The 18,367-nt window shown below is 39.1% G+C and overlaps 2 protein-coding genes across 8 annotated transcripts; one reads left to right on the top strand and one right to left on the bottom strand.

The window, feature by feature from the left end:
• Positions 1 to 922: 922 nt before the first annotated feature.
• Positions 923 to 7,965, bottom strand: eef1akmt2 (EEF1A lysine methyltransferase 2). Of its 6 annotated transcripts, none has more exons than XM_044213351.1 (6): positions 7,821 to 7,965; positions 7,139 to 7,223; positions 6,814 to 6,928; positions 6,290 to 6,397; positions 4,539 to 4,755; positions 923 to 2,914 (listed from the first exon to the last, which is right to left on the bottom strand). In XM_044213351.1, the coding sequence occupies exons 1-6, from the start codon at positions 7,963 to 7,965 to the stop codon at positions 2,817 to 2,819; spliced, it is 768 nt and encodes a 255-aa protein (XP_044069286.1). In that variant the 3' UTR covers positions 923 to 2,816. The 6 variants fall into 6 exon arrangements, with proteins under 6 accessions (XP_044069286.1, XP_044069287.1, XP_044069290.1 ...); XM_044213352.1 differs by having other exon boundaries at positions 7,139 to 7,204; positions 7,821 to 7,962; XM_044213355.1 differs by having other exon boundaries at positions 7,149 to 7,223; positions 7,821 to 7,956.
• Positions 7,966 to 7,987: 22 nt separating this feature from the next.
• On the top strand, positions 7,988 to 18,043 carry abraxas2 (abraxas 2, BRISC complex subunit). Of its 2 annotated transcripts, none has more exons than XM_044213350.1 (9): positions 7,988 to 8,117; positions 9,642 to 9,732; positions 12,890 to 12,926; positions 13,457 to 13,523; positions 14,299 to 14,489; positions 15,148 to 15,267; positions 16,097 to 16,181; positions 16,293 to 16,410; positions 16,706 to 18,043. In XM_044213350.1, the coding sequence occupies exons 1-9, from the start codon at positions 8,046 to 8,048 to the stop codon at positions 17,275 to 17,277; spliced, it is 1,353 nt and encodes a 450-aa protein (XP_044069285.1). In that variant the 5' UTR covers positions 7,988 to 8,045; the 3' UTR covers positions 17,278 to 18,043. The 2 variants fall into 2 exon arrangements, with proteins under 2 accessions (XP_044069285.1, XP_044069284.1); XM_044213349.1 differs by having other exon boundaries at positions 15,145 to 15,267.
• Positions 18,044 to 18,367: the final 324 nt, after the last annotated feature.

The following is an 18,367-nucleotide window of genomic DNA, read 5'->3' as shown; positions in this document are numbered from 1 at the left end:
GTTGGTATGTTCCGCTGCGGTCCTCCCTCAGGCATTTACAATGCTCATGTGCTACTTTGTATTACTATGCTTTTCATTGATTCATTGTCGCACATAGGTGTAGACAGCTCAGTTCTACAAGGAAATACATTTACACTAATTAGTTAACTAAAAAAGTAGTTAGCATGCCTCTTGCATGCCCTTCGTTCCCTTCTCTGTTGTACTCGTTATTTGCCTAAAACAATGACTCAGACATGTAAAGAAAAAGTTAAAATCAATAAAAAAAATAACTTTAAGGTCTTAATGCACATAATAAATCATTCTGAAATGAAGCCATGGTAGTCATTACTCAAAAGACTGAGTGAGTGTGAAAAGGTCTGCAATGCTTTGAAAGAGGAATCTTTCCCACTTCCACATTGGCTCTCCTGCTATGGAAAACTTCACTGCTACATGGTGGAGTAATTCAATCAATCCACGAAAATCCTATTAGAAGACCTTCAAACGTGTTTCCAGGGAGATGAAGTGAAAAAACATAAATATTTGCAGTATCACACTTGAGAGGTTAAAATGAAAGCATGGTATTCATGCTGGTAGGGCAGCCAGTGGGCTATGGCATCAAGTCTAAAAGCTTATAGGTTAATATTATGAGTGGAATAAAAGTGTAGCTTCCACTATGTGCCAACCCATAAGCCATGAAAGTGCTGACGGTGGTAAATGTACTGTACAGCTCAGTTTAACCCAGCAAGATCCAGAGTTTTATGTTTGTTTGTTTTTTACTTCATGGTGGATGGTAATAAAATACTTTTAAAAGATGACAGAAAGAAATGGTTCCAACTTCTCTTTTGATTAAATTAGGTCCTTTAAACAAGAGTCAGTTTGACTTCCTGAATGAGTCTACAGTACAGTGGGGCAAGTCTCAGACACACAGTCAAGATACATCCAGTTTCAAAATAACACACACACATACATTTAATTGTCAGCATACAGTGACAGCAGCATGTTACTCAAACATTTTTTGCATATTAATACCTACAGGACTCAATCAGTACTTAATTACTTTGTAAGCTCTTCATAAATAATATGTTCAACTTCTCTAAAAGTAAAGATTTTTCTGAATGATAATTGAATCACTGTAACAGTGCAGGATCCACAAAACTGAAAAAACTCATGACTTTACTTTGCAAACAGGACTGTGGTGTAGTCAGTTTCTTAGCAACAGCACCTGTCCACAGGAAATGAGTGGGCTACAGTATATTAAAGGAGGTAACTTCAATACATATTTAAATCTAATGACACTATGACACAATGAAAAACAGTGAAAGAGCTGCCTGACGAGATGTTTTAAAGACACTGAGAGTGACCGTTGACAAAGGTAAATGAAAGGATATTCATTCGAGGTTGAGCTCAATGGAGATTTCACTTCATGGGAAAATCTGTGTGAGAGTTGTAAACGTGGGCAAAATATCCACATCCAGGCAGGATATCCAGAGCCTTGTAAAATTCCAGGCAGTAATTCTTGTAAAGCTTCCATGTGTTTACTCAACAGCGTGCCTCAACATCGATGGCTCCCATTGGACCACTGGCCCAGCTTGCAATTAGAATCCAGAGTTTGGCAGTTAGTAATGATGCCATTGAGAAAATAAATGGCAGACAGGCTTCTCTTCCCCACAAGCCATGGCCTCTTGTTTATTCATTATGTCAGAGGTTCTTAATCATGGTCCTCAGGACCCCAAGCTCTGCTGGTTTCCAGTTTAGCCAATTGGGTACGGGCTATTTTTTACATGAAAGATGGATGCAATTAACTACCTGGTAAGACAGAACAGTGGTTTTCAAACTGTGGGTCAGGTCTCTCAACAGGGTCCTTGCCAAGTAATTTGAGGGGCTATAAAATGATTTATGGAATAGGGAAAATTGTTCAGTACAAATTATTGTGTATCTTTTTTCTCTTGGAGCCCCTTTTAAAGGAATACAGAATACATTTAAGCCCCCAGGCCTGTGATAACTACTTAAACAAACACTTGTCTAGCTGAACTCTTAGTACAAATAGCCTCAAGAAAGTAATATTACAGTCAAACAATCATCAGTGGGTGCACATGGGTGAAGAGTTCACATATGAAAGGCTCTTGATGCCACAACACATGGGAAACTTCATTACATCAAGGGCGAGAGAGAACTTATGTTAATCAGAGCTAAAAGGTTTTGTGTGAAATATTATCCTAAATCTAATTGTATGTTACCTGTGTATGAGCTTTTTAAACTAGTTCACATTATGCAATTTTAAAACGCCTCCAATGTGAGATTAATCTTCAGCGATAGATTATGGCTGTGTTTTGTAATCCACAGAAAATACAGGAGTTAACAGATATTCCTATGTATGCATTGAAACATTTACAGAAAATGACTTCAGTACTATTTCTTAAATATTACACAAGATCCTGCTCAGGACATTCCAACGTGAAGCACCATTCTTAATATATGTAAAGAACCTTAAAACTGAAATTGAATCAATTGAAACAATCTTGTTAATTGTCTGTGTAAATGTATTACAAATATTACAGAACAATTTCATATAAATATATTCAACAGGTGCCTATAGCACTGTGGATCAATGTGAAGTTAATACGACAGCAACAAAACAAAAACTGATTTATTTATTTCAAGAGAACTATGTCACTCAATTACACGGCATATCTGGTTCATTACACATCGTTTTTTAAATGAATACCATATAAAAAAGGTCTCAAACTGCACAGATAAAATTTCCTGTGATAAATAGAAAAAAAAACAGCAGAATTGATGGGACAAAGAAAGACAAATATCCTCTGAGGAAATGTGAATCAATGTGCTCGCTTGAAGATGAGTGCTGTCACACTGTTGCCCGTCTTGCCTCCAAATTGGAAATTCGGTGTAGGCAACTCCTGTACAAACTCAAATCCTGCGAGGCAACACAGACAAAATGTGCAGGTTAAGAAATAAGCATTATGCAAAGTCCCAGAACATCAACATGCTGTTTTAAATGCAGATGCCAAGAATCTTTTCCTGCTGACTATGGTTACAGAGGGGTTAGGAGAAGCACTGTGAGTCAAGAACTATCCATCCACCATCTGTGGTGCTTCCTGGGGCCTAGTAAAGAAAGGCTGTCAGTGTGACAGACGAGATCTCAAGGCCCTTTGGCCCCCTGCAGGCTCTCCAGAGTGACTACACTGAGAGGAGTGACAGCTACTGGAAGCATGCCGAAATTCTGACTTTACAAGACTGTTGTTGCCTGCAGCTTAACAACCTGCCAGGTAACTGTGGCAGTTGTGGAACTGTGTCTGTGTTTTGACTGAGGGTCAGACAACCAAACACCCAAATATAAAGATGTTATATGCCAGAAAGGCACAACTGTAAATTCACACTGATGCACAAAGTTTTAGCTCATTTACAACACTGCATACAAGCATTTAAAAATGTTGCTTGTGGAGTTTTCATTGTGTGTCTTCCTTGAGCTCTAACAAACATGTTGAATGTATTTCCTTCCATATAAAACATTTGGGAAGTGGACTTAAGTATTTTAAATCCAGCATTGTTTACATCCATGTTTACTTGCTAGCAGTCTTCTTATTCCCTGTCTTTGTTGGCGAACTGCAGCGTATCTTGATGCGTTACCGCCACCCGTTGATTAGTGGAATAGTGTGAAACCACTGGCAGGACTGTGTATTGCGCCACAGCGTGCGCATGTGTATCCTCATGCGCACACACGAGATAAACAAAACGGGGAGCCACTCTTAGAAATACAACTAATAATAATAATAATAATAAAACTCCACAGGGAACCTTTAACATTACAAGCAAACATGTTTTTAGCTTTTTAATGTGTTTTCCCTCCAGGCAGCAATTCATTTGGTAACATGCAAAAATCAACAAGTTAATCCACCACAGAAATAACTTTGTGTGGTTCATTACTACTTGTTACATGTGTAACTGAGTCAAATGCACACATTTATCTAAAAAGTCTACATGTCATTAACACCATGAAAAACATTATATGGATTAGGCTGCTTTTGTTTATTTTAAGGTTTAATGTTTTTAGCTACCAAGTAGCTAGTTAGCTACTACCATGTACCTTACCAGATTGTACTGTATTTATTGCTCCAAATGCTTGCCAAGGTGCGTGGCTCTTTCCTACAATACTAATGGATACTCCAAAACACCCAAATAATGTGCATTTCTTAATATATATTACTGCACACAATAATAACTGCATAAATGTAATTATTATATTGGCCAAGACCAAAGTACTGACCTTCTTCAGTACTTTAAAAAGATGAATAAACTGCTGCAGGCAGCCAGAAAATAATAAGCTAGGACCTGCTTGAGCAATAGCAAAGTAAAATCAAAACTGCATAAGGAATGACTTGACATCTGATCAAAAGGTCAGGTTTACAGAGAATGACCTGTGTAATCAGGTTGGTTTTTGGAGTCAATCTGCCTTGCATGACTGTTGGAGAGCTACATACCCTGACAAGAATATATCAAAAATCAATTATCAGACAATTAATTTCAGTGTTTCCACTCACCTTCACTGAATCTGTTGAGCAGCTGCTCTTTTGTCCAGTTACAGGAAGTGAAAACAAATAATCCTTTGTCCTTAAGAGCATCTTTCAGAGCTTGAACATAGAGTTTTTTGCCCTCCGTGGTGTTGTCTGGGTTTAAGCTTATTGCATCGAATGTTCCTTTGTCAATGCAGACATCAAAACCCTTTAGCTCCCCTTGACAGTTTAAGAAATCCATCTCCTGAAATAAAGAAAAAGTGAAAAGTTAAGGAAAAGTTCGTCTCTCGATCAACCCTACAGAAAATATGAAAAATGGTGCCTAAGGTTTAGCCTGACTCTTTAGATGGAAACTATATGGTTACCTGCAGAAGAAATCTTTCAGCATCAACCAAGATGAAATGTGTTATACCTCACTGGTTAACTTTAAAAACTAAATTCCAACTGCTGACATGACAGCAGTTAATTCTGCAGAGGTTGCTGACCTACCACACCACCAGTGACAGGAGCCCTTTATCTGGACACAGGGCAGAATACCAGATCTCTGGGGAGAGTTCAAGAGCAGCATACTCACAAACCATGGGTCACAAAATGTGTGATTTATGAAGAAGGATCAACAGTGATTCACTGGAGACAGAAATGTCTATGTACTGTTGCAACTGACCCGAGTTAAATTTGAGCGTGAGCCTGTCAAATGGAAAAACTGGGAAGATGTTGAAGGAATGTATGAAAGTGATGTGTCAAAGCAGCAGTAGGCAGTGACTACTGTAAAAGGAGACGGGGCTTGACATAGATTTGAGTCTAATAATGACCTTTGAGGTAAGACCTGATGAAGAAGCTTTTTTATCATGTGGTTGAAACTCCTCACAGTCCCTAAGACTGCATTCAAAGCTACACATGCCCATACCACGAGCACATTCACACAAATTATTTTGGCATTCAGCAGTCTTGAAGAAATGAACAAGATGCCAACATACCATTTCTCACACACACACAACCACTGTGCTCTCCTGTGCTGCTAAGGTCAATATTGACTTCAGTGGAAGGCTTTCTGCCCAAGCAAAGCACACACCATCATAGGCGCAACTGTATTATGCACACAGGAGAGGAAAACTCACTCATCACATCCCTTATAGAGTGGACAGCATTTATAACTTGTTTTTCTTACATATATATGTTAGTAGATGTGTTAGATCCTGCCAATTCATTGGGGTTTGAAGTGGTTTAATCTGAATTGTCGGCAGACTCAACACTTTCAGGGCCTTCTTCCTATCCAACTCTCCCACATGGTGAACACAGGAGAGTTTCTTCTAACCTTCCCAGGTTGGCTCACGGTATGCTGAAAGCTATATTGTATCATTGGCATTTAGGAACGAAGGGGATTCATTTGATCAATCAAAGGTTATTTGCGCATGGCATAAGATGCACCAGTTACAATAAAATATTACGTTGCAGCAGGCACTTTTGCTGTTAGGCACTTTAACACCTGTGTGCATATATACATAAAGTACAAAGATATAAGTTTCAGTCTGCCATAATGTGAATGCTATAGTGGCACCACTACAGCCTTATTTGCTGTAAAACCCACAAAGTTTTCATATCCCAATTAGAAATTATGTCTGGTATCAATTTACATTTCCCAACTGTTGGTCACTTCTTATCACAATAAACATGAACAGAATGTAGCCCCTGTGGCTGCTAAATGTGTCGTGATACGATAGTGTATGTTAACTTTACAGTAAAACAAAAGCTTTAATAACAAACATAACTGAACCCACCTTTACAGTGACATCCGTCAAGTCCTGTGCCTGCAGAACATTTCTGGCCAAGTCTACAGATGCTGGAGAATAATCTATACCAGTCAGATTCCTGTATCCGTGTTTAGCCTTCAAACATAAACACAGCAAATGAAGAACAAAGCTTATCAATTGTCACAGAAATGTCTGAGAAAAGTTAAAGTAATTTGTTAACAAGGTCATCACAATAAACCTAGCTGTCATTCACAAACTATCCATTAAAGGCTCAGATCACCTAAATTACAAACGTATTTTCCACTTAACCCCTAGTGGTGCAGATAGTGTTGAGCAAGGTTTTGAGATTGCTGAGACTTCTGCCATTATCCCAAATCAATGGACATGGCAGGCATTTGGATTGTGGCTTTCTAAGCTTTGAAAAATACAACAATGAGTGTTTCCACTAACAGTATCCCTAGATAATCCACAGATGTTCTATATTTTTGTGATCAATGCCTGTGAAATAAAAATCATAATAGTGTCAAAATGTATTTTTACTCTGTTCACACCAGTTCAACTAAAAAGGCTCCATTTCCAGTGCCAATGTCAAGAATGGCAGCATTTTTTGGGATCTTAGCTTTGTCCATCCATCGCAGCACACGGCTCATGCTCTCCTCACCAAACCTTACAAGAAGACGGAAGCACGCAGACTTTAGTAATAAAACAGGCTATTGTCAGAAACCAAAAATACTGCATTAAACAAATCTCTTGTTAGGAAACAACATTTTGGCATGGCAAATAATCACAGACCGGGCCACTGTCATAACCAGTGGAAATGTTGGGTTAGTTCTGGCAATTACCATACAAGCATGTCAGTACTCTGTGTATGATTACCATATCTCACCAACATCCCCAGTGTCTTTGAATGTCTCAAGTTCTTTTTGGTATGCATCTTCCCAACTGCAGAAAAGGACAGTCACTGACAATTAGTTATATAAATACTATAAGCATAGATGACACGTTGGTATATTATAACTATGACACAGTTGAGTGCAAAAAAAATAAAAATAAAAAAGTAGCCTGACTTAAAGTTTATATGGCTAATTGCTAATATTTTGCCTGCTGCTCTCTCTTGATCAGGACAACAGCAAACATCACCATTAAAAAACAGCCAATTTAACGGTTACAGGGACATGCAAACTGAGATAACAACATTAACTTTACAACCATAGACTGTATAAAACAACTCTAAACAGACGGGAGCTACACATTTCTTCATTTAAGTGTCTGAGCAGCACCTATTTTCTAGCTAACAAATCAACTTTCTTCTTGCTCTCAACACCACATACTGGACGTGCCAATTATATGTTGAGCACTTGTGGTAACGTTACCGCATGGTGGATACAATGTCTAAATAAGTGGTAGCTCCTAGCTATATAGAAAAATCCTAAAACATATTTTGAACGGGTTACCGTTATGTCAGTTAGCTCTGTTGTTGTCTGTTGTAGCTGAGGAGCCTGACGAGAATAACCAAGTTAACGTTAGCAACGGGGCTAACGACGGAGCTAACACTTACTATTCTTTCGTTCCGAGCTTTGAAGGTTCAAAATCGGTATCTGAGCCTCTGTCTTCCTCTGGGTCCGAGGTATTTCCACAGCCATGCGGGGTTTCTGTCGTGACTTCCATGCTGGAGAGGGGACTGCCTTGTCAAGTCGTAGCATACAGTTCCCACAAGACGTTGCGTTTGAGGAGCTTGCATGCAACCGCAGGGGGCATCGGGATTGATAGGGATGTTTCCATCATGGCGGCATCCATTTCAGGTTACACTTTTAGTTCTGTGTGTTATCACAGCTCCAACAGCAACTCAGATCATGTAAGTATTCAAAATTATGTTGACACACTATTATATTATGCAATGGTTGCTAAAGTGTGCGTAGCTCGGCGATGTGTATGATCGTTCATCAGCGCCATTAGTTTGTGTTGTTTTCCAGTGTCATCATCCTGTTGCTGGCTAGCTAGTATTGGTTCCGTCTATTTACCGGCAAGTATGGTTAAATTAGACTGTGTAGCTATAGCAACATGAAGACATGACTAGTAATTTTAAGATGATCTCATGTGTTACAGCTCCACAAGTGTTAGATATCTAGCTATGACATTAGCTACAAAGAGCCATACACACGAATACTTGCTATATCGATATGGCAAATGCTGTTAGGAAAGTTTGAGTTCCAGGAAATACTCAGTAGTTAGCTGCTTAGCATGCTCGCTAAGCTATCAAGTCAAGTGACTTCCGTGTGTCGGTCCAGCTAATATCTACAGTCACTTCGACTTATCTGATAGCAGTTTAATGTGTCATCAAAAATAAGAAGCTAACGCAGTACATTTCCTAACTAGGTAACATTAACCCTTTTTGTTTTTCTCGTATCCGCATTGCTAGATTAGCTTGTTAGCCATCTAGCTAATGTTGGTTGCATTTAAGTCAATACCGTCTAACAAAGTGACTGACATGCCTAAACATATTTTTCTATTGGGGGGACTTTGGCTTGCGCGTTGTAGAAACGTAATCGTGAAGAAATGCTTTGTGATCAGCGTATGGGAAAGAAATCTTTCACAAAAGAGTTAGCGCAAACTAAGCTAACGTCAGCGCTGTTATTATGCCTTTTCCTCCAATCAGGACTTTAAAATTCGGCCTGGGCAGGTGGATAGTTGCTGCTTACAAGTTTACCTGCATTCCTGACATAAGCAGAAAGAGTAAGGCAGCACTGTTTACCAGTTGCTGTCACGTCTCAGATGTTAGTCAAAAGAAGTAAACGACTTCATTTACTCTCAGAATAAAAAGTTGATTTGTTCTTTTATGTTACACGAAGGAATGTCTTGATTATGATTTAGTGATTCAGATAAGTATATTGTTGTTCTATATGTACTCAGTCACGTTCAAAACATTTACATGAAAAGATTATCCATCTGGCTAGAATTTATTCTGTATCGTATCCCTTATTACATTACTGTTGGGCTGCAGTAAATTATTTCTTTAATTGGTAAACCGCTCTTTTTTTTATTAATCAATAAATAGCTTAGTCTACAAAATCCAAAAATAGTGAAAAATGTCCATCACAATTTCCCAGAGCCCAAGGTGACGTCTTCATATTGCATGTTCAGTTTGACCAAAAGTCCAAAGCCCAATGATTTTCAAAATATCAATATAAGACAGAAAGGCAAGTCCTCACATTTGATAAGTTGTAACCAGAAAATGTTTGGCATTTTTGCTTGAAAATAACTGGATTAGAAAATTGTTGTTGATTAATTTTTGTTTGATCAACTAATTGATTAATGGACTAAATGCTCCAGGTCTACATTACTGCCCTAACCACAGTTTTGTCAACATGTATTTGCACAGGAGGGCTTCCTTTTAGGAGAAGTAAGGCAAGAAGAGACTGTCAGCATCAGTGACACACAGATCAGCAGTGCAGAATTGATCCAGGTAGTAGGTAAGCCCTGACAAAAATAAAACGTGTGGCATCTTAAGCAATAAGTAGCAACTGATCTGATGACTGATGTCAGTGAGTCTGTGACAGAAGCCTTAAAGGTGGGGTATGCGATTCTGTAGAAATCCAGCACCATGACAAATACCATAATATAGAGCGAATAACGACACAACAATTAATATAACTAATGTTAGCTAGGTTGTGGGTTAGCAAACTGTCCCTACAGTTGTTGCTATGAAGCCAACAGCCAGAGAGGACGAGATGGTTTCCCAGAGCCAGCACACCACCTCCAGACAGCGATACTCACAACTCTCCTGCTACTATAGCTATCATCACAACAACAGCATATCTTGGCTAACTAGAAAGTAAGCTGAATGTCCGCGGGCAAGTCATTTAACGTTTTCCGACACACAAATCATGGCTGGAATAGTGCTGTGTGGCTCAGTCCGAGCCACTTTGTTTGTTTCCCATTTACAGAGCCATGGCTGTGTACAAACATCAGATTTGTCTTTCAGCGCACACACTAAACGGACTGTGAGGAGATATTTGCTGAATTTGACAAAATAGATGTGTATTGGATCAGAATTGGATACCCTACCTTTTTAAGAGACAAGAAGTTCACATCATCAAAATTTCATAGGCCTTTTTCACAGAAGACATTTTGACACGTCACAGTAGGAAAAGCATAGGTGTAAATAATAATTTCACTGATGGCTGAATTCCATTTAGCTGTTTCAGTGCCAGGGTCCTGGTATTGTGCATGTTGGCTCACTGTCACACTGTCATGGCTTACTGGTACACTTGACTAAAACAGAGCCATTGTTAATGTTATTAGTAACACCTATTCTTTTTCTACTATGACAAGTCAAAATGTCTGCTGTGAAAAATTCCCATTTAGTCCTTTTACACCTTTTTTTTTTTTTTTTTTTTTTTTTTTTTAAAGGCACAGCTTATTAGAGCAACACATTATACAAGTTCTGTTAAAGTTCCTGTGCACCCATGGTCCGCCCACACAGGTGTTTTCACTTATTTTGCCTGTTAAACACTCCTTCCAAGACTCTGTAGGTGTGTACAGACAGAGTTGTCCTTAATAGATGCAACAAAATTAAGTACATACATTTTGATGACATAATTCCTTGTGTGGCATTGCCCAACCTTAACCCAAGGAGAAGTTTAATCAGCCATAATTTAAAACACCTGTTTAGGTGTGCAGGGCCCTTAATATCTGTTTTATAGACCATACACTAACTATTCATGTTGAATAGATTAACATTTCTTGTTGAAGATGCCAAATAAAGAGCATAATAACATACTAGATACGGTTGCTACAAAGCAGCACACCTTAATATATCAGGCAAGCAGACTGATGACAACGGGACATTTAAAGAAGTGGAAAACAAAACACAATTACTTTGTCAGATTAATTCACTTTGACATTTCAATTTAAAATGGGTGATCATCAGTCAGTATAATTCAGGGCTCAATGTTGGGTCAGATGTGGGTCAGAAATCTACTTGTGTGTCAGATGCAAAGCAACAAACATTGTTGCATATCGAAAATGGTAGGACAATCCCCCCTCCTTCTCCCTGTAGATGGACTCTTTTAACTGTGAGTGAGTGATACATTATTTAAATAAACTTTGTCTTAACCAGCCGCCATTTTCTTGTGAGTAGGGATAGGTATCAGATTTTATTGATACTACTATTCTTATCGATGCTCTTATCGGTTCGGTTCTTCATCGATACTCTTATCGGTTCTTTTTCATGTCTAAATAATTGCTTTTTTTAAAATATATTTTAAAAAAATTAATTCAGAACAGTATTAGAATTGAATATTTTAAATATAACTAAATGTTGTTTATAGAGCAGCAACAGTGTTTACAACAGTAAAGTCACTATATAAACCCAATAATTTCTCACTGGAAACAAATCTAAAATGTCAGTAAAATAAATCATATTCCTGACATCAAAATACTGTGATGTCTGTGTTCTTCGTTCTCTCTAAACATCAGTCAGTATCAGTCCTTCCCCCTGTCCTCTGTCCTCCTCCCTCTGCTGCTGATGTGATTCACTACAGGTAAGTTACTGCTGGTAGAGAGGGGAGGGGCTGGGTTCTCTCAGCCAGCAGCTAAGTTTACAAGAATTTGCCAAATTTTAAGAATCGTGGCCATCTAAGATAAACAGTTAGACAACATACAGACAGCATCGTTTTAGCTTGTTTGTAACAATTCACTGTTATCTGAGCTAGCATGCTGTGCTTGTGTAAAAGGGACAGTAGACAGAGCAGATTAAAATATCGCTTTCTACATGTTCACATTTTATTCTTGTTGAACAGGTGTATTGGCTTCTTACTCGTGGAGGGTTTATTGCACTTACAGTAACGAGCGTAGTTGTTGTCAACTTGAGTAATCTCCACCGCGGCCTGTCTGTGCTCTGTGTGTGTGTGTGTGTGTGTGTGTGTGTGTGTGTGTGTGTGTGTGTGTGTGTGTGTGTGTGTGTGTGTGTGTGTGTGTGGAGGAGTTCAGCCCAGCTCCAGCACAGACAGCAGGAGAGGCTGCAGCGAGCGTGATAATACTACGGTCTTTAATGATTTAGCCCTGGGGCCATTTAATACCGGCTTTCAGTACCTATCCCTACTCGCGAGTGCCTGATCGGAATGTGCAACTCTCAACAGAGATAGCTACTTCCATCACCAGGTCCGCAAAAATACATGTTTTTAATTATTTTTTAATTGGGTAAGTGAGTTGCTAGATTTACTTGCCCGACGTGGCATTTTACTTGCCCCAGGCAATTGGGCAAACCTTATTGTTGAGCCCTGTAACTACAGGAGAGCCACAGGATTTCAATCTTATCAAATATTTAAAGTGGAGTTTTTTTTGTGTGGATTGCTAGGTTTTACGGCTACCTGAATTAGGAGAAGCGTGCCTTGATGCATCTGAATGTGAAATGTAATTGGGAAAGAAATGATGCCAACAGAAGCATTATTGCTTTGCAAGTTCAGGTTTACTGTTTGTGTGGCCTTAGGGGCCAAAAAAGTAACTTTTTGGCCATATAAATTACAGGTATCTTCATGAATATAATAAAGATTTGGATTTGCCTTTTAAAGATTTGCCTATATAATGCTATATAACTAAACATCTGTCACTATTTGTTCTCAACAGAAATCCATAACCATGATCCTTGTGCACAGTTGTTTAGGTAAGATGAGCTTTTTATTCTCAAACAGCTACTAATATCATCAATTATCAATGCACATGGTGTAATGTGCCATCATTTCACATGTGCACGACTGTAAAATAGATACTGCTTTAGGGAGACTAAAATGGTCAGCCAACAATTTTGGCTGTGATCATTTAATTTAGGAAAATCTGACATAAAACTTTGTTTTAACACATGCATGACAAGGTAAAGTAAGTTACAATAGCTTTTGTTGTCTAATGCATGTAGAGAGCTCTGAGCATTTATTATTTTTTCCCTCAATAAAAAGTGCCTTTGTGCAGAGTAGCTTGTGGTATCTGCAAAGTATAAGTCACTGCAAATATACTGCCAATTTAATTGGATACATCAGTTGCCTTACATCCATTTTAGCACATGCTGAATTAATTTGACATTGGACAGTAGATGGCTCCATCTGACAATATTGGGTAATAGAAGTAGGCCAAGGCAGGGGAGGAGTAGGAACATGATGAATCAGGTTGAACTTACTTGTTTCTTTCCCCTCTCATAAGCTTTTATGACAACGCAGGAAAAATCAATGAAGAAAATCTCAACAGCATTCTTAAAGATAGGCGGAAAGTGAGTAAAATGGGTTTTTTTTAATTGTCATTTCAAGATATACTGTGGCTGATGCAGTGGTGGAAGAAGTACTCAGATCTTTTACTTAAGTAAAAGTAGCAATACTACACTGTAAAGCGTGGAGCTTATTTTTAACTATATGTACTGGTATCTTGTGAATTTCACCAAGGGATTAATACAGTCTTATCTTAATCTATAATAATAATTAATCATTTCATTAATAATTTATTTGTTGATTATATTTTGTATATTCATCTGAATCTGCAAAGTAACTAGTAACTAAAGGTATTAAATACCTGTAGTGGAGTACATAGTACAATATTTGCCTCTGAATTATAGTGGAGTTGAAGCATAAAGTAGTAGAAAATGAAAATACTCAAGTAAAGTACAAGTACCTCAAAATTGTACTTAAGTACAGTACTTGAGCAAATGTACTTAGTTACTTTCCACCACTGGGCTGATGTCCTGTAAAATGTCAGTGATTTCCTATTGTTTCCTTTGTTAAGGCTACACTAAAATGAATGCTAAGAATGCTATTTTTTATATTTTAATTTAAGTTTTATTGTAAACTAATGAGTGATCTCAAACTAAAAGTGTGATTGATTGGTGAATCTACAGTTTTCATAATGATTTGCACAGTTTTTTTCCCAGATACTGTATATTGTGCTTTGGTCACCCATGTACGTGTTGTTACTTTGTCCATAAACGGGGTTGTAGTAGCGAAACATTATTGGATCAAACACATTTTAAGAGATTTGTTTCCTCGATCATGTAGAACGTCATTGGTTGGTACCGGTTCCGGAGGAACACGCAGCAGCAGATGTCGTTCAGGGAACAGATCATCCACAAACAGCTGACTCAGCTGCTTGGTGTGCCCGACCTCGTCTTCCTTCTTTTCAGCTTCATCTCCACCGCCAACAGCTCCACGCATGCTCTGGAGTATGTGCTCTTCAGACCTAACCGCAGGTAATAACTACAAATTGATCAACATGAGCAAACACACATGGTATCTATCTAATGATCATTAAATATTTACTATTGTCCAGACTTCTAATTTACATAGAGGTAGTTCCAACCTGGTCTATTTTTTTCTCTAAGTTCCTTTTGCACAGGGATCCTCCAATCTGATTGGTATCTCAGCCAATAATGACCTTATTCAGTGGACTGGGTGAAAGTTATTACGTGACCAATCCACAATTAAATACAGTTTCTGCGTCAATGTCATTGTGTGTTTCTGCAATCAGTTACATTCATTCAGTCCCTCGCCACATGTTCCCTTTAATAAAAACAATACCAATGATTTCCATGCAGTGAGATATACAGATTTAAAATTTGGGGAAAAGAGAGCACTGGTTTGGGAATTGGGATCGGAAGATAACCTGAGTTGCGGTATCGGGAGAGAAAAAGTCGGAGTGGTACATCCCTACTTTTGTATATTGTTCTGTTTTAAACATGCATGAAATTATGTTTAGAAAGTTAAACATGACAGTTAATGCAAATATGTGCTACTGGATTTAAAGTGATAGTGTAGTAAATGATACATTATCAACACTTTCCAAAGTCAGGAAATGCATGCAGTTATGCCATGTTTTAACAGTGCTAACTGGTCATCTCCATTCAGTAGGTACAACCAGAGGATCACCCTCACAATCCCAAACCTCGGCAACACAAGCCAGCAGGAATACAAAGTCTCCTCAGTGCCCAACACCTCACTCAACTACACCCAGGTCATCAAAGAGCATGGGTAAGGTTTTGACTCCCAACTTCTTTTGGACTGCGCCAAAGTCACTGCTTAACTCCCATTTCTGCCTCAGGGAGGGTTTAGACAGTCATGTGTCTCCTCTGATATGCGTGGAGTTGCAGCAGCCACCTGTTTTCAACTGACAGCGTGCTACCGCTTCACCTTGAGGGCATAACATAGCAACTCCCTCCCTCCCCTATGCTGGTGCCTCAACTGATCAGTAGGCGTTGCTTCCCTTCCACAAACACTTTTCTGTTTGATGGGGTAAACTGCTGGCAGGGATTTAACCTGAGTCTCTTTAGTGTGTTGTGCAACCCCAGCACCCAGGACATCCACACATTTGTGTGTGTGTGTGTGTGTGCACTAGTCCTAGTTTACACTTGACACTGTGTAAGTGGTATTGGCATACATTTGCATGTGACTGACCGACTGCAATGGAAAGCTGGTATGTAATAAGCTGCACATGCTTTGGCTTGTATTTCTGTGCCTTTGTGTCTAAACTTAGACCCACTGTTTCTGTTGTAGAAGGGTTGAATACTGTGTGTCAGTGTAATCTAGTCTGCAGGGGGTTTAGCCAGGCCTGTCTATCCAGCTTCTGCCAACATCACTCTATTTTCACCTCAGCTCATTCAGCTGATATTTTTGAGTGACAGACAGTGGAATATGTTTAATTTAGCTTTGATATAGAAGACATCCACAATTTAACCATTACACATCATTACTGCTTTAATGCCTTTGTAATGTTAGATCTTGGCAAACAAACTGGGTGAGCTTGTACTGTATGTGTCTTGAATGATGTAATGGATATATCTACTGGTAAATATCTTTCCAGGGCTGAATTCTTTGACAAAGATGGTGTGATGAAGGATATCCGAACAATATTCCAAGTCTACAGTGCACTACAAGATAAAGTGCAGGTGAGTTGGATTATGGATAGCTGGTGGGTTTTCTCACTAGATGACTCAAAGAAAGTTTTCAACTTTGTTTTTCGTTTGTGTGTGTGAGTTTTTCACCTGTGTTGTTTTCAGGCTGTGTGTGGGGATGTAGAACAAAGTGAACGTGTGAAGGAGAAAATTCAAGAGGATGTGAACAAACTCAAACAACAAATTGCTCTCAGGAAACGCAAGACGGCAGAAGAGGAGAGAAGTACGTACCTGTTTTAGATTCTATAAACTGGAATTATGACATTCAATTTCAAACGTTTGCTGGTTTAACATTTTGAAACATCAACTGGCTTAAGATCAATAACAAAAGCAAGAAATATCAAGCTAAGGTCGCATAGCATTTCAATTCTTCTGAGTTGGTCCCTTTCCTCAGAAAGGAAAGTATTAAGTATTTGATCATTCAACCAGTCAAACTTGATTTCCCCTGATTTTATGTGCTATCATTTTCACATGCTCTTTACCCCCTTTAAAGTTACAGCTTTCTCTCTGTCCCACAGGACTCCGTGAGGCCCAAAATGCAGACTCCCATTCCACTACAGAGGAGAACACAGAACCTTCTGAGGCTTCTCCTCTGTCCAGGAAAACTTTCCGCACACCCTCTGCCCCAGAGCGGCCCAGTACCTCACCTAACCCACCATCTTATGCTGACCTCATGTCCCAGGATGACTCACTGCTTTCCTCTTCTTCCCCACCTACCAGTGCTGCTCTACTGCCCCGGCCCCAAGCTGTGGGCTCTCCAGGACACCCTACCCCTGGCCAACTGGGGATGGGCCTAGGCCTTGGGTTGGGACTGGGCCTCGGTGCCAGCTCTAATGCTGTTCCCGCTCCCAGCACCCCGTACCTTGGCAATGGTGACGGATCAAGCTCTGACTCGTTAGACAGACAAGCTGCAGGGCAGGAGGATGATGAAGATGACGAGGATGATGACGAAGATGAAGACAGTAGTGAATATGAGAACTTAGTGAGTGAAGCGGCTCATCCGCCAGTGGTCCCTGCCAGCATTTTAGTGCAAGGGCGACCAGCTGCCCTTAGTCCTGACGGGGACGCTCGTGGCTCACAGACCACATAGAAACATGCCACAGGGTGTGTATGGGACACAAATAAGTGACACACCTTGAGAGATGGGCATCTCAAGCAATCAAAGATAGACAATTCTAGACAAAAGAAGTGCCAGTCCTGAAAGTGAAAGGCATGTGCAGGTGGTGTCCCGCTGTGAGTATTTCTTCTTGTCTTAGTCTGATCTCCATTTTAAGGGGAAACTTTGCTAGGCTTTGCAGGCTTAACAGGTGTGTCTCACTGGGGGGGAAAAAGTCGTCTGTTTTCATTTTTTCTTTTTTTGGAATGGGGTCGGTCTGGGTACTACATTGTGGATGTGTCTGGATTCAGGGTCAGAAGTGGATATTACAACACAATTTATGCCAACTGGTTGGCAAGCCGGCTCCCTAAAAGACAGGCCCTACTCCACGCTTTCTGTATCTTTATGGTTTCACATTTGCATCACCAACTCTGAGCACCCACTCTTGCATCTTGCACTTTTTTTTTTGCCTTTTTTTTTAACAAACCGTCTTTAAAAAAGTAATGGGAAAATATTCTGCTGCCTTCAAACAATTTTTAAAAAGAAGTAGGCAAATGTTTTTAATTTGAAGATGTATCTATATCTCTAACTAGAATTTCTTTAACATGCACATTTCTCACATTTGATTTTGGATTTGTTACAATTTCTTTTCCATTTACACAGTCTAATTAATCATACAGTTTTATTTAAATGATGAAGAATAGATTTCAAACAAAATTTAATCTGACACTTCTCTAATGGGTGCTTTATATATACATAATATATATATATATATATATATATATATATATATATATATATATATATATTGTCAGATTAACAGTTAATCTAATTTGATTGACAAGAATGTCAATGTCTTGTTCCTCTTGGATAACACTGAAATTGTATGCGCTTTGCTGCACTTAACAAAATTTAAGATTTCTTTATTATTGTGCTATACCAATGCTGTTATGTTGTGCCACTTGAGTGGTCCTCTTTGACCACCCTGAGCCAAACTCAGCTCAGCTTTTGTGTGTTATACGGGGTTCACAGGGCAAACACAGTGTACTGTAGCTTTACTAACCAGATGCTTAAGGTTCCCTTT

This window comes from Siniperca chuatsi, linkage group LG11, assembly GCF_020085105.1.
Source record: "Siniperca chuatsi isolate FFG_IHB_CAS linkage group LG11, ASM2008510v1, whole genome shotgun sequence".
NCBI classification, from domain to species: Eukaryota; Metazoa; Chordata; class Actinopteri; order Centrarchiformes; family Sinipercidae; genus Siniperca; species Siniperca chuatsi.
Note: the sequence above shows the minus strand (reverse complement) of the source record. Positions and strands in the feature narration are given on the sequence as shown.